This window comes from Branchiostoma floridae, chromosome 6 (assembly GCF_000003815.2).
Source record: "Branchiostoma floridae strain S238N-H82 chromosome 6, Bfl_VNyyK, whole genome shotgun sequence".
Classification (NCBI taxonomy): domain Eukaryota; kingdom Metazoa; phylum Chordata; class Leptocardii; order Amphioxiformes; family Branchiostomatidae; genus Branchiostoma; species Branchiostoma floridae.
The window spans coordinates 11,669,784-11,697,687 of NC_049984.1; the positions used below are offsets into that span (position 1 = coordinate 11,669,784).

At 41.7% G+C, this 27,904-nt stretch overlaps 2 protein-coding genes across 2 annotated transcripts in view; one reads left to right on the forward strand and one right to left on the reverse strand.

The window, feature by feature from the left end:
• LOC118418630 (probable G-protein coupled receptor CG31760) overlaps positions 1-9,044 on the reverse strand; it is a 27,479-nt gene extending 18,435 nt beyond the window's left edge. The window contains exon 1 of the mRNA XM_035824639.1: positions 7,803-9,044. Within this exon, the coding sequence (XP_035680532.1) occupies positions 7,803-8,373 (571 nt within the window). The 5' untranslated portion in view covers positions 8,374-9,044. The remainder of the gene's footprint in view (positions 1-7,802) is intronic.
• Positions 9,045-23,434: 14,390 nt separating this feature from the next.
• Positions 23,435-27,463, forward strand: LOC118417076 (cytochrome P450 2U1-like). Its single transcript, XM_035822450.1, has 7 exons — positions 23,435-23,670; positions 24,514-24,727; positions 24,933-25,477; positions 25,903-26,001; positions 26,111-26,305; positions 26,713-26,839; positions 27,225-27,463. The coding sequence occupies exons 1-7, from the start codon at positions 23,497-23,499 to the stop codon at positions 27,407-27,409; spliced, it is 1,539 nt and encodes a 512-aa protein (XP_035678343.1). The 5' UTR covers positions 23,435-23,496; the 3' UTR covers positions 27,410-27,463.
• The last annotated feature ends 441 nt before the right edge of the window (positions 27,464-27,904 follow it).

Here is a 27,904-nt window from a genome sequence, read left to right on the forward strand (position 1 = left end):
AGTTATCATATCACGTGATTCATACTAACGAGAATACGAATTGTACTATGATGACATGATAGGATATAGTCCCGATACACCAGGCAGCCATATGATATATCTACTTTGGTAGGTCGTTTACAGCGTAAACTGACTGCAAATGTGCCATTACCAGAGTACCAGGGCTCGTCTGTATTTCTGAACAGGCTGAAATTAGCCTGGGAAAATACCTGAGTTAGATTGCCTTGTCATTCGCGGTAGAAAAAGGGCCAATGCATGGTTGAACAGAAATTTAAAATCATCTAAAGCGTTGATGGAACATTCATCTTAGTGTGCCAAGGTAGGAGAATAAAATGTTTTTCTGTCGTTTTATGTCTTAAGCATCAAGTAAAAGAAAGATCTCTCTGCCATTTGGCCAGACTGACTTGATTACATGGCGAATATCCTCTGAGACCTCCAGAAAACGCTGCCATCATTTTCGAGTGGTCAAGTGGTCAGAAAGGCTGAACAATGACTGGTCTCACATAACATGGTATACCGAAAAATAAATGCTTACATTTGTTTTTTTCTTTGTAAGATTTCCATCATCAAGATCCGTTTTTTTTTTTTTTGCAATAATCTTTGTTGCATAACTTATAGTGTTAAGGAAACGGACGGAAATTGATGCGCGAGCATTACATTAATATGATCAAGTCAGTGAAGTCTAAGAATGTCATGTGTGATATACAATTGCACTCCTCTAGTTTTACACATGATGCATTCGTGAACTCTGACCCGGCTATAGGAAGGATTACAATAATAATACCGTTGACGTTTCAAACTCCCCGTTGGCATCAACAGAATGTCGACCGTATGACCTTTAGTTGTCCTTGCAGAAAGTTTTCACACTTGTGTAATCCCTGGGATAGTGGTCACACATCTACAAGTGACATGAGTTGTGCCTCAGGTACGATATCCAGGACACAGTGACGTGAACTATACCAGGCTCCTGGCTTTAGATGGGTAATAAATGGCATAAGCTGTTTCACCGAACATCGTTGATATGAAAGTCCAATCTCTATCAATCAGAACTTTTGGTACAAATATTTACAGGTACGTGACAGCAAAGCTGTTGCATTACAACGGACGACAGTTATAGCTTGAACATCTTTCTATTTGACGTCAAAATCATTTTTACCCAATGGTCACCACGTAACAAGATCCAACGGACACTGCAAGGTGTGACCTGAAGACCACACCAAGTTAACGGTTTACATGGGACTGTGATGGCATATTGCCTGAGGACTAACTGAACACATTGTAAACGTAGGGGTTACGAGGGCTGCGTGGGAACTTCCTTACGCCAATTAGAACGGAATGGTTTTGATCCGCTAGCACCGGGTGAAGATCTTCTAAAGCTCCAATTTGCTTACAAATAATGCATGTCATGCATGATGGCTGTTGCCGATGTTGAGGTGGTATTAATCGTCGTTGTTTTCAAGCCAAAAAGGACATTTCTTTCCAAAGACGACACGATCCTTTCAGAATACCCGTGAGTAGAGTTGTAACAATCGGGATCTAAACTGCTTGAAGAAACGTGGCTATGTGAGAAACTACAAATTATCTATTCTTACAATTCCAATTGCTGCATCATCCATTATTTAACGCTTGAAGCACCCGATGTCGACCTGCTTATTGCTTCGCTGTGAATGTTAGTTATTCTGACGAGCGTCCTGCTATTTTCTTGCGGCCTTGATGAAATGACTGCTGACAAGTAAAGAGGGAGATTTGGTGAATTACCTATAAGGGCTTTTGGTGACAGTTGTTTGCTGCAGCATATCCGATACGGGGAGAATCAGTGATGGAATTAGGTCCTAGAATATCTGAGAGCCATGACTTGGTTCGGGCAATCACGTTTCTCCATCAGATGTAATTAGTCTAAGTACACAACCAATCTGGAGAAGATACTCCTGGGTAACGCAGCCGCACGGCAATCGATCAACGAGATACTTAAAGGCTCATCCTCAGCCTGATCCGTCCGGATGGTCACAAGGTTTGCATCGGGACGCCTGGCCTTGAAACGCTTGGCAAGATCTTGTTAATTAACATTTACCGAGCGGTTCTGGCTTCTCTCGGGGAGGAATGGTAACGTCAGTTCACCTTTATCCGCGGAGTAACCTATATCCGTTGCTTTCAGAAATGGATACTTAATAAGAAGTCGACGGACGGTAGTTTTAAAGTACAGTATTTTGAACATTCGAGTTGATAAGATAAGATAAGAACTTTATTGCGCAACGATCGTACACGGTACAATGTATGGCAAAAAAAGAAGAAACAAACTTATCATCCTTATTACTAAAACAAGTATCAAACTTAGTACATATGCAGATTATGAATATAGAATGAAATAATTGGCATCCTAATTTCTAGAACAATAAGAGCTAGCCTAAATCATTGATATTGTATTACAATCGAGTGGGGCTAATTATGAGTTTCGGCATTTTTTCTTATGACAAAGCAGTCTTTTATATATTTGCCTATTTTAGCATTGTGGGAGTTATTACATCTGAATATATAATCAAATCTGTCTGTATCATTGAGTCTCTTAAAATCTGTTGTATTTGATTCGAGGAATGTGAATAACTCATTACGTGAAACATTGTACCTACTGCACATCATGACAAAGTGAAATTCATCTTCAATTTGCTTTGGACAGAATGGGCAAAACCTTTGGTCAGGCGCTACATTATGATACCTGCCTGGTTCTATGTTCAATTTATGACTGCTGATTCTTAACTGGGTTATCGCTTTACGAATTTCAAAGTTATATATATCATAAAGGTATGTCTCTTGTTCATAACCTTAAACACAACGAATATAGGTTACTCTGCGTATAAAGGTGAACTAGCGTTAATGATTAACATTCTGGAAAGGTGAAGGATGATCAAGACACGCTTTAAACTCAACTATGTACTTGATGTCAAATCAATCGTTTTTAGTACGCAGTACGCCATACTATTATGTCCAAGTATTACCTTTGTGAAAGTGAAAATGAAAGTGGTCTCAAACCAGTTAAACTCACTTAATTATAAGGGTCTCATCACCAATTACCACGGACGAATGATAACGTAGCGCCCCACTTAGTTTATCTTCCTCCCGTCGGTACCACCGGATAGTAATTGCCGTCAATGATAATCCGTAACGCTGCCCAGATGGTCCATTTATAACTATCAACATCGTAATTTCAGGTGATCAGCTTAATCCACAAGCTTTCATGACTGACACAGTATGTACACAGACAGTGCGATCATCAGGACTGTCAGGCATCACTATTTTCTCCGGGGAAAAGGAACATAGTAGTTAGTTATATCATGTTCCTCTAGCACACTCACGGTTATAGAAGCTTGAGTCAGTACGTCCACATTCAGTAACGGAAACCTGTTCAAAACATATTTTCTAACTATACTTGCTAACTTTATCATCTGTCAGTACATGAGTTTTGTTGTAACTTGGCAAAGCTAGAAAGATGCACTTTGCATTTATTTAATGGCGATTTAAATGTTTAGTGTGGTAAAACCCCGTTACGTGCATTTGGATGTTTCAGTGACCTGCTTATGAGTCATTAATTAACTTGATGGATTTCACACGTCATGAGAAATAGACATCACGTAAGAACAATCAATGTGTAATGCAATTTGTTCCGGTGAGCGAGAGTCGACAATAATGATTTCTACCCATTAATAAGATACACCGAAGCTCTCTTGAAGTAGAAACTAGATTAAAGTTGGAAATCTGCGACATAATGAAGATGGCACGAAGCATTCATCGCCTTGGATAGAACGTTCAATAATGGGGTATAGTGAGTTTGGTTTGAAGTACTTTTCTTTGAGTCATTGAGGTATCCATGATATAGCCCGTAACTAGTTTTTAAGCACTTCTATGTCACAATGAGACGTATCGTACATGTATGATGGCCAATGACATGTTTGGGATAAAATAATTTCCGATGGAGCTGAGAATCATAGGAAGTATAGGACCAACATGTTGTACATATATTTCCGATTGTACTATACTGTCAGTCAGTCTAAACATACTATGACTCTGCGCAAAGGAACTAAACGACAACGAAGACTATAGGACTCATACTGGTACAGTATAGAATACTGATCAGTCATAAACTTAAGTTCAGTCAGTCAGTCTATACAGACTATAACACTTGTCTACGCAAGTGTCTTAATCAAGTTATCACTTAGCAAATTAAGAGAAAGTCAAACACAAGGAGCTTGCTTACAAATTTCGTAAAAAAAATAGTCAACATTGATAGATAGTAGAATGTCAACTTCAAGGGGACCTAGATTTGGTGGGCTTGCTCATATTACTTCAAATGAAGAGTGCACGATTATACAACGTTTCCATCACTGAAATACACAGTCGACCCCCCGCAAGGCTAGGGTTGGCAGATTTTGGTAGGGATTGGGCAACCGGAAACAACTTATGTTACCAGACTAGGTCTTACGCTCCCGTACTGCATCTGCTTTCAAAACAGTTTGCAAATGTCCCAGAACAACACTACACAGGGCTGGGAAACGTATGCAACTAGTGACAGAGAGAATTATCATTTAATGAAAGATCATTTACCATCAAGATTCCAACAAAATGTATTAGCCAATATTTTACCAAACAGCTCGAGATTATTCACTGGTTCACCTAACTTTTTTTCAATCTCTGTGGCAGGCAGCAACAAATACTAGCGTAAAAAATCAGATAACAGCCCCGTGAAGGTAACGGGGTCAATATCTATCCACCCCTTAAAGGGTAAAGCGTTAACCTTTTCTGCCAGCCGCCCCAACGACACAGACGGTGTTCAGAGGCGGATAAAGGCACTTGAGCAGCTCATCTGCTGCAATCCTTCATTATGCCTCGCACGTATGCGGCATTGGTGCCAAGATCTAAAGTTATGACTAAATGGCAACGATATATATCGTAAAACATATAAAAGTATATAAAAATTTCATTCATATTCAACAACTTTTGACCTTTTCTTTTGACTTTTTCTTTTAACGGCCATTCCGACGCAATGATGGAATGCAACCGTGACAATGTATGAAATGTTCAAATTGAAACTGATGGCAGAGCAATTATGCGTTATGCACATTCATTACCTGGCAACGACATTCTTTCAATCTTTATTAATAGAATATACTACGAAGGACTGGCGTCGTTTTCCATACTAGACGTTTTATCTGGCATCTCTAACTTCAATAATGGGGAAGAATTAAAAGTCGATAATAATAAAATCAAAGCATGTGAACTATACGATCATTTTAAGTGCACCTATCTGTCTTGTGTTATCAGACATAGGCACTATCCATCCGTTTATACCGCAGTATGCTAAAACGCGTGCTATAATGAATAGGCCGCTTTGAAGACAATTTCCAGCGACAGTGCGCTCCTAATAGCAGTATTTATCACAAGCGTCAAGATATCTGCTTGAGAACCGCCAGTGTGTAGACAATCAGGCCGGAGGCCACATAAAAATCTTGCAGGCTGACTTTGAAGACATTCGGAAACCATTTGTTCAGACTCTTGTAGTGCCTGGTGACACATGGGGTTGCGAGTATTCTTGCTGTTTTAAGTGTACCGGTACCGGTATATCTCTACAGGGAAGGGTTGCTAGCCCTTCCCTTCAACATGCTTGAAACTTATCGAGCACGGTACCTAAATTCTCCATCCCTTCTGAAAGTCAGGTACAGTTTCAACCATGATGCCTTACCCTTGATTGCACTGGGGTCTCCGCCAACAAATTTGAACCGGTAGCTGAAATGTGAGGCTGTCAGCAGTTGACCTACAGGGACAGCCCTTATTGTTGTAATTGTGTTTTTTACCAGTGGTGATGAATACAAGTAACAGATGAATTTGAGAATGACACATCGCTTTCAGATTTCCCTTTGAATGGATGCTGTGCCAAACTGATATTACATTTGTGCAACTGGGACTATTTGTGAAAGTGCTGCAATCCCTTGTCGTGTGTCATACAGGGTAATCCATGTTTCACATCACCACACACCGGTGAGAAGCAGAAGCGCTGAGGCATCAACACGTTTCCTCCTACAAATACCTCACGTATGTGGTTAAGCACAGTACTGTTGAAGCCGCCTTTTACAAGACCTCCATTGCTTAGCGACCAAAATTAGACTTTTGTGACCTTGATTTCATGTTTAGAATATGATACAATTTTAAAGAATCGTTACTTCTATGAAATACATTTATTTGCATGCTCATGCTCATACATGGTTCACAGGTCGCATGCTCTAGTAAAAAGAGGGTTTATAAGACGTGTTTTTTATAACTCCTGGGTGATGTCCTGCTTAGCTCATGTTAGGTCAGGATTTGATAGATGACATTGACCAAGAAAACATATCTCAAACTTATATCACATACGCATTACCCGTTACTTGGACACGAATCGGTGATCCTATAGGTGATGGCATCTGTAAGCAAACATCTCATTTAACGCCATCAGAGGAGCCGTGACGGTGAATGGGTTGTTGATATATACGAGTAATAACGTAGACTGGGTTATTTTCAGAGGGGATTATAAGCTTGTAGGCAGCCCAAGGCTAAAGAGTACGGATTTGGCATGCGTTTCGACTTCGTTGTACAGCAGGAGCATATGCATGACCATGGGTTGCTAGTACAAATCACATTGGTTTGATTTGAAATAAATTCAATCTTGATTTTGTTAGAAAAAATGACAATGGATTCCCTGAATGAATGTGGGAAAATTGAATGTATAATACGAACAAGTTCACCCCATTTCTCGAAGCAAACGTTCAAGATCCCTTATTTCTTGACATCTCACGCAATGATATGCCATGTCTACTATTGTCATGTACCAACGACATGAATACATCAATCGATCCATGCAGCTTGGTTACCGCTGACTTACCTTTCTCGTTATGTCCTTCATGCGGCTTCCAAGGTTGATTAGATACAGTCGTGCTGCTAACAAGTGAAGTTGAATGGTGCCTTGCGGCTGTGTAACTATCACAGCTACATGTACAGATGATTACAACAACATTGCTTCTGGCAACATTGCCCAAAAAAGAGTGGGTTGGACATCAATGACAATAAATTCCAACTCGTTCAATACTTTGAGCAATGAAGATTCATAACGTGTGTACGTGCTCACTATAACTCGAGAGTGCTCAGTATTCAATTGATGCAATTTGTGTATTTACTAAGTAATCTTTGCAATGAATATGTTAGAATGGACGATGTAGGTCTTCGTGTCGTGATCAGCACTGGTGATTCATTCAGCAACAACTCAAAGAAATAGACGTCATCTTGAAAAAAATCAATAAGCGAAACAATCAAAAGTTAATTGGTAGGTGGGAAAAGACAATTAATTATATGTGTTTCTGGAGGCTGTTGATGGTTTATCAATACTTGGGTGCTTTATATACTGTCGTGTTAGCCTGTTGATGAGGGGGTCGGCGTCATCATGGAATTGAAAGAAAATGTCCAGAATTCCTGTTAATTCTCAATGATACTGGATTGAAATTCACAGATCCAGCGAACATCAAAGCTGGTATCCGTATCTGTGTTTGTATAACCCGTATAACCGCCATTCAGCTAGCGTAACACACCCGTTTTGCAGACACGCGGTACGGCAGCAGCTGGTCATTGCACTGAACGACCTGTCGCATCTAACTTCTGCACATCTGTTTAAATCTATCTAGTGAGGATAGCCCTACTGTGTTTGTTGGTAACGAGTTCCACCCTACGACAGTTCCAGGAAAATACTGACAACGTTACATGTAGAATTTCCAATAAAGGCTTACCTATAGTCACATTTCCTCTGCTCCTCTCCATGGCGTTCTTCCTGACCTCGTAAAACCATTCCGACTCCTCTCCGGTGTAATCATACTCCACGGACAGGTCCTTCACATTGATCATGCCGTCCTCAGTCCTGTGGGCGTACGGACAGAAGAGTCGATGATCCCGGAACTCCCACTCGGCGTAACAGTTCCCGGCGCCAAACAAAGCTCCGTCCGCCTCCACCATCGATCGGACCGCCTCGAAGAAGAAGCCTTCGGAGTCCACGATGTTGGGGATGTTGTCCTTCCAAAGCCGTGTGAGGAAGTTGGCGCGGTTAACCGCCACCAACGCTTGGGCTCGGAAGCGTTTCCTGCCGTAGTCGAGCACAACGCCTTCCCCTAGATTCAAGGAGGTCCCAGCAGAACAGTTGTGTTTGTTTCGCTCAACTTCTTCGACGTAGTGCAAGAATCTGTCCACGATGTCGACATCGGGGCTGCTCCTGTTCCTGTGATCACCGCCGTCGGAGACCGTAGCCCCAGCAGCCGTCTGCAGGAGCAACAGAGCCGTCGACACGAGCACAATCTGTCCGCTCATTTTACAGAATCAGGATGTAAGCAAACTGTGTCCTGCTCACAAATGGAACGAACCAGATCATATGAGATGGCTCGTGGCCAACATCCGGCAGATTTCAAGCAATCTCAGATTTACCTTTTATCTTACGAGGCCATAGATCACTTGTCATGAAACGCAAGCCCTGTCGATGATCCATGGGCTTGTAAATCACAACATGTGGCCCGTGCTAGGAAGAAGGAGATCCAGACTAAAGATTAAAGATTTTCTATAGCTGTGAAAAACGCTGCCATCGACAACAAAATGTTTGATGTTGTAAATTTCGTTGCGGCAGCAGATTGTAGGTAGAGATAAACCTCTTCAAAAGAAAAACACGATGGCAGCTGTCTCCGGAACACTGTTATCACCCAGCAGACGCCATGCGCCTTGTACTGAGGAAGCCTAATTGAGGGGCACTGGCTGGGCCACGGTCACTGAGAAGTGATGGTGCAAACGTCGTCCACTTCAGAATGTCTTTACCTACGCTTCGTGAAGTAACTCTAGAAAAAAGCTACCCTCTCTCTCCTCTCTATCAGATAGCACAGAGTGCTGAACACCAATAGCTGTGTCTGCCCCCTTCACCTGTCTTCGCAGCTAAAATCCAGAGAGTTTCCCCATCGCTGTCTTGCGATCCCAAATTTCACATCTGCAACAGCTACATGTCTCTATGCTACCTTTGAGAGCACTATAAAGGCTCACGTAGCTTACGTCACCTAGGCTATACCATTCTGTGTTTGCGTGGGGGTGACTCTAAACAACCACAGCGTCCGTCAGCTGTAACAATTATGGCATATGGTAATAGCTTGGAGGCCAAATGAAAATATAAAATTCATGGTCGAAGAGAAACAGAACGTGCGAGGTAATTTAAATCATCTCTCAAAAAAGGGTTTATGGCGGTTAAATCAATAATCTAATTTCCAAAAAATATCGCAATGTTGCATTTGATTACACAAGGCGTCAATGACAAAAATTGAGGCTGTCATAAACGTGCCTCCAACTCGCCAACAGCCAATAACCCCAATGTCGATGCGTATGCATAACCAAAGCTAAAGTTGCAATGCATTTGGAAACTTCACTATCAAGAAGTACATACATCATTATCTCACGCTAAAGTCACCTTCAGGTGGGGATCCCGCGGCTAAAGATTAAAGTCATCTACAAGAATGGAAAAATCGATTGGGACAAACCCCGGGAAAGATACACGATCATCATCAACACCCCGCTAGACTCTGCCTGAAGCTATTTCATTCATACCATTAACCGACCTGTATTGTTATCGTTCTTCCCATACGATAAATAGGATGTATCCTCAAGATTCTCTGGGCCTTGGGTTATATTACACCGAGAAGCTGGCATGAACGATAAAGGATGGATTGAATTACGATGTGGGAGTGGCTGCATCGGTTGGGTAAATGCGGCTACAGAAAAGAAAAATCGACGAATCAAGATTATGTTCACAGCGCAATACGGACCAGACGGGAATGCATCCGTTTCATCATTGTAAGTACTCATAACAGATTTGGGCAAAATTTGTGAGGTGGAAGAGTGAGAAAGGAAATTGGGTTGAACTAGCTCCACGGGAGGTAGTTTATGGCTGTTTATATTAGATTGTACCTGTTTATCACAAAAATCACGTTTTATTTGTGTAGAATGAATCTACTGGATTAACTACCCTTCACGAGGTTTAAGGAAAGTAAAGCTAGGTTGATGCGAGACAAATAAGGTTTTGAATCCTTTTCTTTTGCATAATACACGTTGAATGAGGCGGTACATATTCTCTCGCACTAAATTTTGTACATGATTAGTTTTGAAATAAACACACTTTTAATCTATGGCGTGAACGGTTCTTACGACCAGCACTGCTCTATGGATATGCATATATGCTATTTTAGTCATTTTAATATGTGGAATAAAATCAGTAGAACAAAATATAGAAATATTATCCAGGTAAACTGTGGGAGAGCGAAAAGTACAAACAGTAAGAGTGAAGATCGGAGCCTACAGGTGATGGATCTGCCTTCATCCCCAGGATGGTGCCAAAGATATCAAATAGTGTTGGCACACCGTGTAATGCACACAATGTGAGGAAGAGGAAGAAATTTGGCAGTGGTGCGGATTGCCCATTCAATATTCTCTTTCTCCTGTCGTTAAATGCGCGGGAAAGGAAATACATCATATATAAGGAGCTTGGATTGCGACAGTTTGCTTTCACTGTGGGAATACGATATATCATATGTCTTATCATATCCATCAAAGTAACCTAAACGTTTCTTTTTTATAGTCTTACTTTCCAGATAGTTTACTAAGTAATCTATTATGCTTAATTGCTAATGTTTCAAGTTTAATGTAATGCAGACTTCAACAGTTGCCAACGCAACCAAATATTGTTTTAATTAAATAGACATCATATATCGATACATGACGTACATACAAGGCACAGTAATTTCGGAGATTTCGTGGCTCACTAAGCTCAGTCATGGCCACCCTGTCCCGAGCCTCAGTCACAATTTTCCTGAGTCTCTTGATAGTTACTGGATCCAGACTTGACTGTATATACCGTGTTTGTTGAGAGATATATTCTGTCGTCTTTCATGTGATTGCGCAGAGAGCAACGTTAGGCATATTTAACATGACAAGCACAAACGGAAACATCAACATCACTCACGCCTTGTTGCAGTAACGTTTCTGTCTGTCTATCTGTCAGTCAGCGATAAGATCTCATTCCGTAGACATGAAACGTAAAATAAACAGGTGATAGATAATAACGTTACTTCCATCTCGCTCGAGAGTCCTAATTTTCCGGGCAGGAACTGACTGACAAGGGTCAGGAAGCATGCGGTCTCCCTTACTTGTGTTTGTTAGCTACAGCTGGTCTAGTCTCTCCATACGGCAATGTTGCTCTAGAAAAACTCCCCTTCCCTTAGGTTCCTGTTAATGGCAACTGAATATGAAATTGTGAATGATGTTATTGGTTTGACGTTCAGCGATTACTTGTTGTTAGCTGTGCCCGATATGGTACGGCAACTGTGCTACCTGGTTGGGTGTGTGAATTGATTCCTAAACTGATGTTGAGATGCATCATTTCAGTTGCTGCGAAACTGGTACGTACTGCATCCCCAGATCTATGTTATATATGGCATACGTCTGTCAATATAAACCATGGTAAAATCCTCCTTGATTCCGCCCTACAGCATCGCCAAGGGTTTGTAACAGTTAGTCTTTGGGCCAGGTCCCCCAAAATGACCATTTGGTACCAAACAAAGGGACAAAGGGTGACTTAGTTTTTTGAAAAGGTTGATTCCTCTACTTCATTATTTTGCATGATAACTATGTCAGATGCGTAGCTTTACAGGAATTATCACGTGATTTTGGGACGTCACCCAAATCTATAGAACTACAAAAAATCGTTTATTACAAGTCATCAAATGCGGTTTTAATAATCCCCAACCACATTTGATGAGTATTTCTCTGCACTTGGATCATACAAATACCTGTTGAGTATACTTGGAACAATTTAGAAATAAACTTAGACAAATTTCTACAACGGTTGACATGGCAACGGCGAAAAATAACATTTTCTCACAGGAAAGTTGCTAAACAAGCCATTGTTGGATGCTTTTGAAGTTTAGCCATTATCAAGTCTTGACCAATGACACTGAACGATTCATAACTAATGTAAGGGCTCTTAGAAAACGTTTTAGTTACGTGAGAAATAAGTAGAACTGTTTTATATTTCATAATTGAAATACATGTATATTGAAATACGTATATATTGTTGATATTTTAGATATCTATCCCGTCCTTTTCAATAAAGGACCCCACGGCCAGGTCAATTTGGATGACGTCACTTGGTCACGTGATTACAGTAGGAAAGCTACGCATGACAACTGGTTATCATAGCTTAAAATGAACTTTGGTTCCTGCTAATCAAAAAAATCCATGATAGCACTTGTCCCTCTCGGTGGTACCAAAAACCCCTCTGGCCCATGGACTAAGTACTGAAGAAGGCTGAATTTGCCATCAAAGGTGTATCTCTAAACTGACTCCGGTCTAAATCTACATGTTCATCTAATTTGTTTTATACAAGCTAGTCACACTGATTTGTTGTGGATCAGAAATATCCATTTGGCTTAAGTTTTCTGTCAAACAGAGCTGTTTGATTGCCAATGAGAAGCAGTGATTAGGCTGATTACAATCTTGCTCCGAGATGCCTCCGACTGAGTGGCACTAGATCTGTGGGAAAAAGGGACCGTTCGGCTTTTAACATCGAGACTCTGTGTCGCACTGAACAGGCAATAAGGGCTTTACATGGCCGGCTTTACTCAAACAAATCTATCATTCCTATCACAACGTGGCTAGTCAAACACTTGGTAAGGAAGAGTTGCAATCCTTCAGGCGTAGTTACAGATATTAAGAACAATCAAAAACTATAGATACAGGGATATGATTTTGAATCTCACTTGAATACGATTGAAAATTGGGCGCCCACAAAAGTATCCACAGCGGTGATTATAATCATTTATGTCTAAAACGAACATAACAATTGATCCATGGCTTACACGAAGGATCAGACAACAGTAAGACGTATTATTGCAGCAGACATTAGCCTACCCCCAGCCGGGACGTAATAATGAAACACACTTGTAGCAATGTCCCCCGTGATTAACGTAAGAGTACTGGTTTTTAACGCCAGCTGCGCCGTTTGTTAGTCGGGACAGTTGTGTTCTGGAGGGCCACAGTTCTGTGACGTCGGTAATTTTCCGCTCCAATCATGCACGGCGTGGCGACTGATGACAACGAATTCATTTCTCCGGACGTCTGATTATTCACCTGAAGAGCAATGAACGGTAGCTAATGACACATTGTCAACAACCGTGATCGATTGGTGCCGCCAAATCAACCCTCTTGGAAAGTGAAGGAGTGCAAATTTAAGGCCATTTAGATAAGGCTTTGCAATCAGTGGTCACAGACGAGAACATAGCGACTAAACTTTCTAATCACGCCCACGCGGTTACGCTGCTAGGAGCTAATATTTCTGCGATATTCGTTAGTAGTCAAGCTGGGCGCCGTCATGTGTATCAGAACCTCTTTATCATTCCATCAAGTCTGAAAGTGAGATCCACGATGGTTTGCTGATCAAAGTTGTCTGAAAGCACCCTGTAATGCAATCTATCAGGCGAGATATAGATCTAATGGAACTCGAAAATGTCAGGATTGCAGCCAAGTTTTATGGCTAGGCACTTCTACACACATAGAACGAAAGCCATATAGTTGGAGAGGGTTCTATTGAGCGCTATGCAACTAAAACTACAAAGGGCCTACTTTACATTTGATAAGGGGTAAGCCATGTAGTCATTCAGTTGTACTAAAAGCCTTTAACACATACAGCGGGATGATTGTTTAAGTCGTGACATACATTTATTCTCGTCGTGTGTTGTGACCCTCTATTCAACATGCTCACTTACACGTAGTCCTCGAGAACGGTAAAAGACAGCGTTTATTCGGCGTGCACGTACGTCGATAAGGTGACATGCTGAGGCCAAGTTATGGTTAACCGTCATCCAATCTGTGGTAACGCGATCCATCATAGCAAGGGATATCTCATATCTCATTGTAGAATAACAAAACAACAAGGTCACACACAAGGAGGACGTAAATTTGCCCTTCTCCTTACCAAGAGAGACGCGGACCCACCAAACACAATGCCTGCATTTTTCCTTGAGGTAACAAGATCATAGCATGTCCAGGTCAAAAGATGTAACGCCGGAAGCTTCGTATCACCTAGACCAGGGGCCCCAAATCGACCTTGAGCTTTGTATTCGCAACACCTTTTCACCTACCAAAGGGATTTCAGTAAACCTCCTTGCACGTACCAAATAACATCACAATCCATCTAAAGGCTCTTAGGTCATGTTGATCACAAATATCCGGGAAAACAAACAAACGGAAATACTGACAAAGCAAAAGCACCAGTACCAAATACAATTATGACAAGTGTATGTTATCCACGTAGAGATCAAAAGCTTACCAAACGTTTATCAAGATTTGAAAGATCGCAAATTATGACTAGTAGATTTAAAAAGGTCACGAACGTAACATGATGAGTCTTGTGTTCAGGTGTACAAAGGCCGGCATATGCACACATACATCATTGTCAGGATGACAAAGCGCCGAAGATAGGAGCTGATGAAAATCGTTAGTATCGACGGCTAGATCTTGACCTTGACGAGCCTAGAGGATTCTATGTGGGAAGGGCATCGGAATTTAAAAAAGTTCAAGGATACAGTTTCATCTTTGAAGGTCATCAACAGCCCGAATACAAGAGAAAGGGATATCTTTTCTATCCAGGAAACCTTTTGCAACAGGATTCAAAGTACAAGGACAATGCTAACCTTGGATGGGTTTACCTTAATTTCGGAGGAAAGCACGTTTTGATCGATATCCTTGTTGATTGCTACTCAAGATATCTAGAACCTCATGGTGAGCAAAGCCTTGCGTGACATTTTGATATTGAAGTGGACTAAAACTGGCCCATTCGATACCTCATAGGTCATGAGTTGTCAAGACTATGAGCCCGTAAAGATACCAGGAATATACGAATAGCAACGCTATCGACTGCCAGTCAGTAGTTATAAACTTTACTATGTCAAAAGTAGTAAAGTCTACATTAAATGCTGTCCTCCAAGTGCTACACCAGATACGGCACCTTCGTCAATGCAATCTCACTATATTGAGGTGACCGCGTAAGTTAGGAGTTACGTAAATAACGTATGTGATAAACTCTATCGCTGCAACGCATACTGACAGGATTACCATGTGAAACTGCGTTTTCTATTGCTATAAGCAACCATGGAAATGGTTATGAATATCTGAGACATATCAGTAATAACTTATTTTTACCGATATTGTATACTTTCTCCTCTAGTCAATTTTGCATGAGAATCACGTCGGTAGGACTCAGTTCAGAAATATCATGTATCATTTTTGTTTTGCCCTATGGAGTTGTTATTCTATCTAAATCGTTTTGCCCACGCGGTCTAATTCCCTAATTCCCGTGCCTTTCTTCATGTTGACATTTGCCATTAAATTCAGTACATCAATACCACATTTGTGGAATATCATTATCGAGCAATGACGGTACCCTTATAGTAATTTTATTCGTATGGAAGTACGTACAGATAATGATATTCAATACCTGTTTGTTTGTTTGTTTCTTGGGTTGTTTGAAAATAAAACTCTACATTTTCTCTCGTGACATCAAATAAAAAGTTAATACTTCCTTCAAAAGTAGTAAGGTGACCTTAACGCAATGGAAACATTAGATCATCTTAATGTGAATCTCTCATTTCTTTTGACCTTGAAATCGTCGCCCTCTTGTATTTCATGCGTTTAATGATGAGAGACAAGTTTACTGAATTGGCCTTTAACTAGTCAGTTAGTGAAGAATCGCACATGCGTGTAGAATGAATAAGGGTGTAAGTCAATGTCGAATATATTACCAGCAGATTAAAAGCATTGAGTGCAGCAGTAACCTGTTTAGAGCATCTATCTATCTATCTATCCATCACATATCTATCGATCTCTCTATCCCTCAACAAACTTCACATGTGAAGAAAATGATACTGTAAACATTTAGGAGGCCTAGCAATAAAACTTCTATTGGTTGCAAAGGTCAGGTTATGGGGTAACGTTTGTCTTCTTGTACTTTACAGCTGGCAGTCTGGAGTGAAGTGGAAAACAAAATATCCAGAGCTCCTACAATAGTAGCCATTATCATCTCTTCTTCATGTTAAAGCTGATGATTGATTCTAATAGTCTTCGGGAGGGCGATGTTTATCTGGCTACAAGATGCTGCAAGTGATACTCACCATTAGCAAGAGACTCACTATTAGTAACCAGTGTCCGGCATGTTAATGCCTCTAGGTGCATAATTGCTTTCTTCTATAGCCATATGGTAAGAGACCACCTCTTTGCACAACAGAATTGCGGACAAGATTTACCTTCAGTCTGAAAAATAACTCTCCCATAAAATGCCTCAAACAGCCAGAGACAGCCCTGCAGTGCTGAACCAGAAGCTACTTATGCACATGTAGATGTGTCTAGATAGCGACGGCTTGTGTGTAATGGTGTCGATAATTTGCGCTTCTCCTGCAGAATGGGTGCCAAGGTCTTGAACCCTGTCAAATGTCTTTTCCGTAGAGTGTGGAAAGTAGGTCTTGCTGTAATTCCCAGATAAGCTTAATAGATTTCTTATGGTAAATGCCATGGCCGGGAGGTCGGTGCTTACTGGCTCAGTGGAATGTGTCAACGTGATCAGCATTCGGGCACAACTCTTTTTTCCATCGTTCTTTTACTACTTGTCATAGAAACATACAGACATACAGGGCAAGCACAATAATCAAAATGGATCCATAAAACAAAATTGATGTAAAGAGTTTAAAGTATGCCAAAAATCTACAAAGCAGAAACATATCCAGAAACAATATAAATTTCATATAATTCATAGAAATATGCACAGAACCCTAGAAACTTAAAACTGTCAAAACCACAGTATCCCAGGCACCCACAGAGGTAAATGCTTCTCCCATCAGCCAAATGTCAGTTTGCTCTCGTCTTGACTTAATTTGCAACAACTGATATTTCATGTGATTCAATAAGTGTCAAATAAGATATTAGTTATTGCAAAACAATTTATCAAAGAAGACTAAAAAAACTAAACGACAAGACAGCAAACTATCAGATCTCTCAAACAACAATGGTCAATGCAATCAAACAGCCCTCACAGCAAGTTGTAGTAAGTCCATCAGATTTAGAACAGAAAGGCAAATGACAACTCAAATTCAAATAAACCGTCAAGCGTGCAATGATCCTCAACCTACGGATCTAAATACAACATTCCCGATGATTCAGCGGAATGGTATGGAAAATCCATTTATCTCTGTTGGTCATAGCTTCTTCCTAAGAATAAAGTCTGTCTGGAAGTTTAAAAGCACAAGTTCATTTTCCATGCGTTCAACCATGTGTTACAAACTGGTATACAGCTACATTAAGTGCCCCAGATAGTAACATCCAATTGACTATCTTATACAGAATGCACTCTAAGTGCATCTCGGTTGCTCCATTACCATCAACGTAGATGCATGGCATTCATCCAGTATGATGCTATATGAATCACTTGATCTCACCAACCGTTGCTGAGTACTGACCTTCAGCATGTGGATAGAAATCATGACTTACATTAGATTGTGCTAAGACGTCATGATATTCACTTTGACGCCATGTGTGAGGGTAATTGTCGCACTTGTGCGTTGACGTTAAGTCCGTCTTTGGACTTAACGTGAAGAGCAGGTGATGAATCTTTGGGTATTGAAAGCTCGTTCTTCAAGGTTATCCAAACTGATGTGATTTCCCATGTACACACCTCCTTCTGCTGCCAGTTTCCTACGTGATGTTGGTCCAATTTTACTGCAAAGTTTAATATACAATAAACGTGGCGGACGTAACATGGAACTAATTCATTCTCTCTTACTTGTTATGGGGTAAACCAATTTAACTACATCTTCCATCACACCAGACGCCATTGGGTGAAGCATCTTCCTCTGTGGATGCCCGTTTAATGTGATTCTGACCGGCCACGCTGATTCGCTACTCTCCAGACAGCTATTATCTATCACTGCCACTCAACAGCATCGTGAATAGGAGGATGAACGGCAGATTAAATTCTAGACTCTGATAAAATCCGAAGACTAATAGAAGTCGTAATGAGGGATGAGTACATCTACGTGTAAGGGTGGCAAAATAGCCTTCGATTCTGGAGGATTCACGTACTTACCTGTTTATCTGTTCTACCTTGCAAGGCGAGAACGTAATATGAACTTAATAAAAGGAATCAAATGACTAATCTAGGAATAATGTTTCGACAGTAACGGTTGCCTCAATGATATTGTTTTCGATGACTGTACATAGCGAATCCTCCAAACAGCAGATAACTTTTACAGATGCTTCACATTTCCAAATACAGAATTCATTTCAGATTCTGGATTGGTGGATCAAAGCCCGCAAGTGTGACCTCTGATCGGTCCGAGATCGCCAAGAAGCTGTGCTTGGGGTTAAGCCTTCGCTTCGTTGTTGCCGTGTCTTGATGTGTAAGGATCGATAGTCTATTACTGTATGCTATCGTTTTCTTCTTCTTTCATTTTGATGTGTCAAGTTGACAGGAGAGGTTAACTGGAAACTCGTGGACTAACAACCTGTCGCCGGCAGTATGAAGCATTTTTCTGTCTTCATTCTTTTTTGATTGTTTAATTTTGTTTCGTTAAAAGAGAAGACTCTCGTTTACCTGGCATACTTTTCCCTCATTTGATTCAATCATACCCAATCAAAAACAGGACACCTTTACGCCGTCGCTCTTTCCCCTGCGTTGCGGTAACCCCGCACAGGCACTCTTCGCCGGAACTGCCTAAATCCCGTGTAGTGGAGGTTAGTGACCTCCAATTTCAGCACCAAGGACATCCCCTGCGGACGCCTTTGTATCAAGCACAGATAAACCTCGCAGCGACACAGTCTAGTGGCCAAAGTCATTAGCTGTCCATCACTTGGCAATCATTTCTTATCGTCATCATATCAGTCAATATTTCCACTGAGGCGGGTTATTATTTTCCCCATCGCCCCTTGTCTATTGCCGGCATGCCAACCATTGCGCCCCACCCCCATTCAAAATCCATCTCTGCAAACTATCGCTTCGAATCAAGGTCACGGGAAGGATGTGAGAGAATTTATCATTTCAACCATCAGCCTGTGGTTTCAGAGATAAATGATTTAGAGCAGCGATGTTACAGAGACAACTTGGGTTTTATTTTGGACAACTATTTCGTACTAGGATCGCGTCATATACTGACATAACGGCCAGGAGATGGCTACCCTCAATTACCACATAGACGATCAAGAAAGCACTGACCACTTGAGGATTATTGAACCGTCTCTCGTGACTCTCACATCTCCGTGTTTGGCTTGATCACAGAATTTGTGATGTACAAAGATAAACCGACGAAAGGTGCAGCAGATAGAGAGCCGAGAGCAGACAAGAATCAGAAAACCCCTCTGGAGGTAACCGATGCATTTCAAAAGCAGTTTGGGTTTTTCTTTTGATATAACGGTACCCAATATCTTATGAAAGTGTCAAAAGAAAAGCAAACTTTGACGTCAGCAATCTGTGATCTTAAGAGACGTTTCCCATCGAAATGAATTCAGTTTAATTATTTCAGTTTAGTTAAAAGGGAAGTAGCTTTCATTGTGAGATTGCGGCGTCGATGCGTGAATGTTGAAAGATCACAACTTCTTTAGATGTTGTGTACACTTTATGGTGCTGTACTGTGTAGATAAGAGACTTTAAAGAGGAACACGAACGCTCCCTTGTTCGCTAAGGCATTTGTAATATCCATTGGCACGTGCAACAGAAAGGTTTCTTGTTGTTTCGGTACACGGTTGTGGGGGGAGGGGGGGGGGGCGCTGGACCTTCCCCCTTTAACGTGATCCAGGCACCTCCTGGAGCAAGGATCTCCAGTTTACGTCCACTCGGGGATGCCCTACCCAGGGAAAACAGGAAACAGGATCTCAAATATGCAGATGATAACAGTTGAACTACAGGGACATTCCATAAAGAAGAGCGGTACGATCTGGAATCAACCGAACACGGCCTTTCGTCTGACATCTGAACAAAAAGGTCGTCAAAGCTGATTGAAACGTTTGCCTATCACATCATGCAATAGAAAATGCTGTTTGAATGGGCCTACCGCGGCATGTGTGAAGGGCAGTAGAGAATTGATGTTTACCATGTGACTGTGCTCATTGAAATCGTTGGAATTGATTAATTTTCTTGTCCTTCTATCATTGGCACTTGTTTTTCGACAGAATTATTCATCAAAATGTAATGCTTACATTATCAAATTACACTGCCATACAAACCAGTCAATTTCAATCACATTCTCTTGCTCGCACTTAACCCCACACTGCATTCATAATAACTTTAATGATACTCAATCAAAAGCACTTGCACCACAAGGGATGTGTCGCTATCGAAAAGCAATCAACAGAACATCAATCTAGAACGGTGCATGTCTGAACTCCTGGTGGGGATAGTGTAGATTTCTATCACTCTCACCGCCTACAGCACGATAAGTATCATCTTATACATATATACCGCCTTGAATACTAGTATTCAAACAACCATTTGTACTGTCGAGAATGATACAAAAGTACGATGATACAATTTTATGATTGCGTCTTCTACAAGGCTACCTGATGATAGGATTATTTACCTGAAGTTGTACAGTATGAAACGTACACTTTATACAAGTCAAGTAACGTTGATGTCTGATTTTATCCTTTAAGTTGATCATACAGACATGTTAGCCATGAATAATGTTCGCAGTTTCCAGTGGCGTTTGTGATGAATGATCCAATTAAACTTGAAACTTTCTTGAGAATCACTATCTTATCTCTTCAGGCTTCGCTGTTCGTCATCACTTGGAAACAGGCTGACCCGGACCAGCGACGTACCTCCAATAAGATAGTTTCAGGAGGTCGGATTGTGATTGGAGAAGTGGGAGCATTTTGAGTTATAGAACCCCATTTCACTAATGTGGTGACCTCGCTGTGACTTAGCTGCGACTGCTTTTCGACCAACCTATTTGACACAAGGCTCAACGAGGCCACAGACAATTTTTTTTACTCTTTTTGTTGTCTCTTCTGTCACGTTTTTACACTTTGTATAATATTCCAATTATAACGCCAATGGTTACACTGGTCGCAGCAATCGACGTCTGGTGAAATGGGCACCCTGGGGCACAGAATGGACTCTGCGAGATGCAACAAAATCCAATCTTACGTAAGATTGATCATGAGAGCAAGATAGATGAGTTCAAAAGAAGTGTGCTCAGAAAGTCCGTCCTTGAGCATCATTGAGGCGTTCCCTTGAGAAAGATGGGATCAGATAAGACGTAAAAAAATGCAGATATGGAGCTCAAAGACAGACTGAATAATTCAATATATGCTTTGAAACGATGTTGTTGTGAAATATTATATTCCCACTGGAAGACATCGAGATATCTTTAATGATGACTGCTTACATCTCTGGGAACTCATAGTTGTGTAACATGAACAATATTTACTTATCATGGAACTGATTTAAATGTAATCATTGTTTGATTATCATGGATAATTGAGATTGTAATTTGAAACAGTGTTTGATTGAGTAGCCGCCAAGCTACTGTCGCTAGTGATGACAAACGCTGGAAGGACACAAAACAATGGGGACCCATACTTCAAACCATTCACAGTGAAGTACGGAAACGGGAAGACAAAGTTAGATGGAGATTATTGAAGCCCCAATCTGAGCAATTCCGATTTAAAAAAATACAAGTATTTCCGTTAGCCGTGCTGATTTGGAGATGATCATACCTTTTCCCTTTGCATAGCCTCGCCCTTGATCTATACAATATACTTTGGGAAAGCTCTGCTAAACCGGGCTGAGGTTTACACTTCGGGGCCTGGCCTAGCCTCAACTAGGAGTCGGGCAATTAGAGAATCGGTTTTACCGAGAACAACTTTAAGGCAATTCTCTGGTTGGCTGACAGCTGTTTAGAGGCCACGCCCACAAAAGAGAACACGTGAGCCCGGTCTACCCTAGTGCCGAAGGAGTTTTGTACAGGCGGTGGGCGAGGCTATGCATAGGAGAATAGGCGAGCCTGGATGGTAAAAGTAGACCGATATTGAGGGATTTACCTGTATGTTTGCTAGTGACACTGGCCATGGATCGCCTAACCCCAAAGGAGTTAATTCCAGTGTGCCAGAACGAGCTTGTGTCAAAAGATCAGACTTTCCGAAGAATAAGACTTTTTTCTCACATATGGAACGTATCATATGGTTGATGATGAATATCGCCAACTAGTGAACGAGAAGTGTCTATACAAAGTCGTATATGTTATGTGGATTTTGTTATTTTGCGTCGGAGTGTAGAATCGCCACCTGGCGGTTTTACTATGATGTACATTTATATCATTGTCCTGTAGCTGACTGACGGTTCGGTGCGTACAGCGGAACTACTGTCAAATGCTGGTCAGCAGAGCCCCAAGATCTATACATATGCTTAGCTAACTTTAGGCATAGACATGCTATGCGTAGCCGTAGGAGAATGATGGTACCTAATTTGCCTTTGACCTTGTAAGAAGTATCATGGTGATGATGAAGATGTATCACAGCTGGAATGGAGCTCAACAACCCGTCATTGGCCTACAATTACTGAGCAAATAAACGGTAAACTTACACCTTTGTTCTGAAACTGGACAAACATTGGGCTCTATTGATGTGACGACTGGGGCAAAGATCATCGTTCTTATGGTCATTTAGAAGGCCCTTGACCTACCAGAACTTACCATCTGTGAAAAACAGTAGGGGAAGTTTAGATGATAACGCCATAGCATTGGGAAAACCTCCATGTAGAACTCTTCAATAACTGGATCTTCGTAACTAAATTTATAAGGACCAGCTTATCACAACCAGTGACAATGGCTTTGCAAAAAGAACTTGACTTTTCTTTTGGAACACAATCCCATTATCGAAGACCCTCCTTAAGTTGTTTTTGTACATCCATATTTACACTTAAATATAAAGAGGTATGACCGCTAGGGCGCAGCATAACAATCTGTATGACATTATGTTCTATTGATGACGACTGGGGCAAAGATCATCGTTCTTATGGTCACTTAGAAGGCCCTTGACCTACGCCACAGAACTTACCATCTGTGAAAAACAGTAGGGGAAGTTTAGGCGATAAAGTCATGGAATTCGGCATACCTTCATGCAGAACTCTTCAATAACTGGATCTTCGTAACTATAAGGGCCAGCTTATCACGAACCAGTGGCAATGGCTTTGCAAAAAGAACTTGACTTTGCTTTTGAAACACAATCCCATTATTGAAGACCCCTCTTTAAGTTGTTTTGGTACATCCATATTTACACTTAAATATAAAGAGGTATGACCGCTAGAGTGCAGCATAGCAACCTGTATGACCGACCTGTAGTGTCCCCTGCATACAAAACTTGTCCAGAATGGCCAGTTTGTCCGAAGTCGTGACGACGGCCCGTGACTATGTGGATGTGCCGACGATTCTGGTGGCCGCCTGTGCGTGCCTGCTGACCTTCCTGTACCTGCAGTGGCCCAAGAACCTCCCGCCCGGGCCCTGGGGCTGGCCGCTGCTCGGGAACATCCCCATGTTAGCCAAGGTGAACACAGTACTAGGATTCCCTTAGTTTTGTACCATTTCTTATCAGTTGTATTGAAGGTACGTAGTATTGATACAGAGAGCATAGCACAGTTAAAATAGACATAACGGTTAGCCATACTCATTGGAGTTCGCCTGTTGGCGAATGTTTGAAAAAGTATTGAGACTTGAGACTTTTGCTAGCAGTCGCCAACATGCGAAAATTAGTCGCCTAAAATGTCTTTTTTGGGAAAATTTACAAAATCGCAATTGGCAAAATATCGCAAATGGAACCAGAGAACTAGAAGCGATCACTGAAAATCTCTTTTTGATGACTCTAAACCAGTGACAACACTAGCTGCAATTTCCAACAAAGTTATTTTGCAGCCGACAAATTTGGTGGTGACACAGAGGATGTGACATTTTGTGCGCGGACATTATGTTTGTAGAGATCACGTATTTCATTCGTCAGGTAAAACTGGCGAAAATTTGCAAAGTTGACGCAATAATTTGTCACCAACTGGCGTGGCCCAGTGGGTTGGGAATGAGTTAGGTGGGATTCGTCTAATGGTCTGGAGTGAGTCATCGGTAAGTTGGGAACTATTTGGGAGTATAAGTCAGTATTGGTTGTGGCGAGTCAAATTTGACTCCCAACCACACCACAACAACGGCCGACTTCCTTCCAATAAGTTCAACTCTTCCCCAACCGTTTTACAACACATTCAAACCCGCCCATTTACTCCTGAATGTTAACAAAATATGTAACGTTAAGCATGTTTGGCTATGTGTGGCAGGGGCTTAAATCATGCACGGAGCAGCAAAAATGTGTCGACCGAACGGTCATTTTTATTGTTTGTCCTTCTAGTGTGCCTTTGTACCTGCGACCTTCACGGAGTTGTCCAAGCAATACGGTGACGTCATGACCGTGTGGATAGGGCGAGATGTAAACATCATCATCAGCGGCTACAAGACCATCCGGAACGCCCTGGTCAAAAGGGCCGACGAATTCTCCAGCCGGAGAATTTTTCCTGCAGTAGCGGATCTACGTGGGCCTGGAGATACCAGTACTTCAACTAAAGGTGATCTTTTTTGTGCAACGTATAATCTACAATTGGTATCACTTCGCGGCTTTTAGCTCTGTAAACTTTGGATGTGAAACATAAAAAAAGTATAACTCTACTTATTTTTCTTAGTTCTTGAGACTGGGTATGCAATTAGCCCTCGGGCATGATTTTGCAAATAAACAACGATAATAAAGTTCAAAAAATGATCTTTTCTTTCCAGGTGTGCTTTTCGCCGCCTATGGACCGGACTGGAAACATCAGCGTAAGTTTGCCCTGATGACCCTCCGGGACTTCGGCGTGGGCAAGCGGAGTTTGGAAGGTAAGATACGAGAGGAAGCCGACGCATTAATCCAGGAAGTCGAGTCGAAAAATGGACTTAAATTTGACATCAAACAAATGTTGCCGAACGCTGTTTCTAATGTCATTTGCTCTATTGCCTTCGGGAATCGATTTGAATATGGCGACCCTGAATTCCTGCGACTGATTGGCTTGATGAACGCTGCCGTTGAAGCTCAACCTTCCAGAGATATTCTTCCAAACATTCATCCCGTGTTTCGGCGCCTTCCATTCGGATCACCACATCAGGACAAACTAGTTGACTTGACTTTAGGCCTCCAAGTGTTCTGCTCTGAACAGATAGAGAAACACAGGGAGACATTTGACCCAAACGACATCCGGGACTTTATCGACGCTTTCCTCCTTGAACAACGGCAAGCCCAGGACGAGCGAGCACGGGAGAACTTCACCGACAAACAGCTGCAAGAGGTCGGTTCAACGACTTTTTTTAATGAACTATGGGCCCGAAGATATTTTATTCTTGGTCGGTACACCTTAAGAACGGATTGATAAGGTCGGTACACCTTAAGAACGGGTTGATAAATTGTAATGACATTTGGTTTGTGTGTAGGGTAGGTCTTGGGAAGACAAAGGTGAAAGTCACGTTTTGGACTCCTGGCGGCTATGCTTGGTACTGCAGCAGAGCTTCCGGTTTGGGTATCTTTTGCCCTAGGCATGCTATGTCTGTAGCCGCCATGCATCAGACTATGATGTATGCGAATAATTAATTGGTTGATGCTATGTTTTTTTTTCTTGGATATTAGTAGAGCAACATAAACCGATTGCACACTAAACCCTTTAGACAGTGTGGCCGCATGTACACAAAAATGACTGTTGTATGTTGTTACTCTCAGCTACTTTTTGACTTGTTCATCGCCGGAACGGAAACCACCGCCACTACCACTCGCTGGGCCCTGTTGTATATGATTTTAAACCCCGACATCCAGGAAAAGGTACGTGTCTGCGAATCCTGTCATGGTACATGTATATTACTTATACAGTAGTATTTTTTAGCAATCATTACTGTATATATCCTAAAGTGACACCTGCGCTTCACCACAGGTTCGCCAGGAGATAGACTCAGTTCTGGGCCAGGCTTTCCCGTCCTATGATCAGCGGAACAACATGCCCTACACAACAGCGACCCTAGCGGAAGTCCATCGAATCAACACCATCGTGCCCCTGACCGTTCCCCACGCAGCATCCAAAGACACCACGCTCAACGGCTACAGCATCCCAGCGGACGCCACACTCTTCGTAAGGGCTTTGTTTGAGGAATGCCAGGGTTCTCGATAGAAATAAATGGATTCGTGTACAGTGGAAATACAGTAAGACACACAAAACACACACACACATATATGGAAAGCGCGATTTCCACTGATGTGTAAAACCGCTGGGGCTATTTTATTTATACATCTTGATCATTATTGTTATTTGGGACCCGCTGGCACACACATACACATACACAAAAACCCACAAACACACACACACACACACACACACACACACACACACACACACACACACACACACATACACATACACACACACATACACACACAACCAAAAATAAAACACACAAACAAACACACACACACACATACAAACGGCACCACTATTGGGGAATTAACAACAATACCACATCATGACCTTATGTGTTACAGTTTAACCTGTGGTCCATCCACATGGACCCTCAGCTGTTCCCGGAACCAGACAAGTTCAACCCCGACAGGTTCCTGGATCAGAACGGAAACTTCGTCAAGCATGAGGCGCTCGTGCCGTTTTCCATAGGTCAGTGCGGGAGTACGGTACCTTTTTTGCCTTAAGATACATTCCCGTTTCTTAACGTTGTTCCAGTTCCAATGTTCATCGATTGGTCCATAGAGTTCTCCCAATCATATTGCAAAGATGCTGGCTATTAAACATAACATCGATTATCATAATTCCACCTGGCGCCACCCCAAAAACGTTAGTACATAGGTCTTCCCAAGATTGTCTTGAACGCCGAATGTTAGATATCTTAAATGTAATGTAATTCAGATATTTAGGTGTTGAAGACAATCTTGAGAAGGCCTCTATAACAACGTTCTTTGAGCTGGCGGTATAATGGCACCTGGTGATGAGACTGTATGTTACATGCCTATTTGTACTGATCTTGGTTTCTTTCTGTCTTTAGGCCACCGAGTGTGCCTAGGCGAGCAGCTGGCAAGGATGGAGCTTTTCCTGCTGTTCGTTTCCTTGATGCAACGTTTCACCTTCCACCTGCCAGAGGGCGCCCCAGTGCCTTCCACGGTGGGACACTTTGGCGGTATCGTCAATGTGCCTCATCCCTTCGATATGTGCGCCATCCCACGCGAATGATCATAATTATGATCGATAGATTGCTACCATCCTCATTGCAATGTCTCTCTAGATTGCACTGTCACACTATTACCATATTACCAAATCTGTATATGATTACAAACCTGCTAGAAGTTGCGAAAGTCTCGGCAAGTTCAATTTTGGTTGTATGTTCAGTTGGTTATACCCCCCTCACATGTAATGATGTTAGTGTTCAGTTGATCTAGAATAGAATGATTGATCAGTTGGTGTAGATTGTCCAGTTGAAGCTACTACTAGAAGGTTCCGTTGATGTTGAATGCCATGTTGACGTATGCTGTTTAGTAGAGTGTTTCGGTCATTGTTTTAGTTGATGTGTAATGTTCAGTTGATGTTAAACGTTCAGTTGATGTAGAATGTTCACTTAAATGCTCAGTTAATCTAGCATATAAAGATGATGTAGAATGTTCAGTTGGTGTAAAATGTTCAATTGATGTGCCATGTTCAGTTGATCTAGAATTTTTTGGCCAGAATTTC

Bases quoted from the DNA above. Each gene is read 5' to 3' on its own strand.
- LOC118417076 (XM_035822450.1), top strand. From the start codon at position 23,497: ATGGCCAGTTTGTCCGAAGTCGTGACGACGGCCCGTGACTATGTGGAT. The intron at 24,728-24,932 runs GTGATCTTTTTT...TTTTCTTTCCAG, and splicing joins TACCAGTACTTCAACTAAAG to GTGTGCTTTTCGCCGCCTAT. The intron at 25,478-25,902 runs GTCGGTTCAACG...TGTTACTCTCAG, and splicing joins CCGACAAACAGCTGCAAGAG to CTACTTTTTGACTTGTTCAT.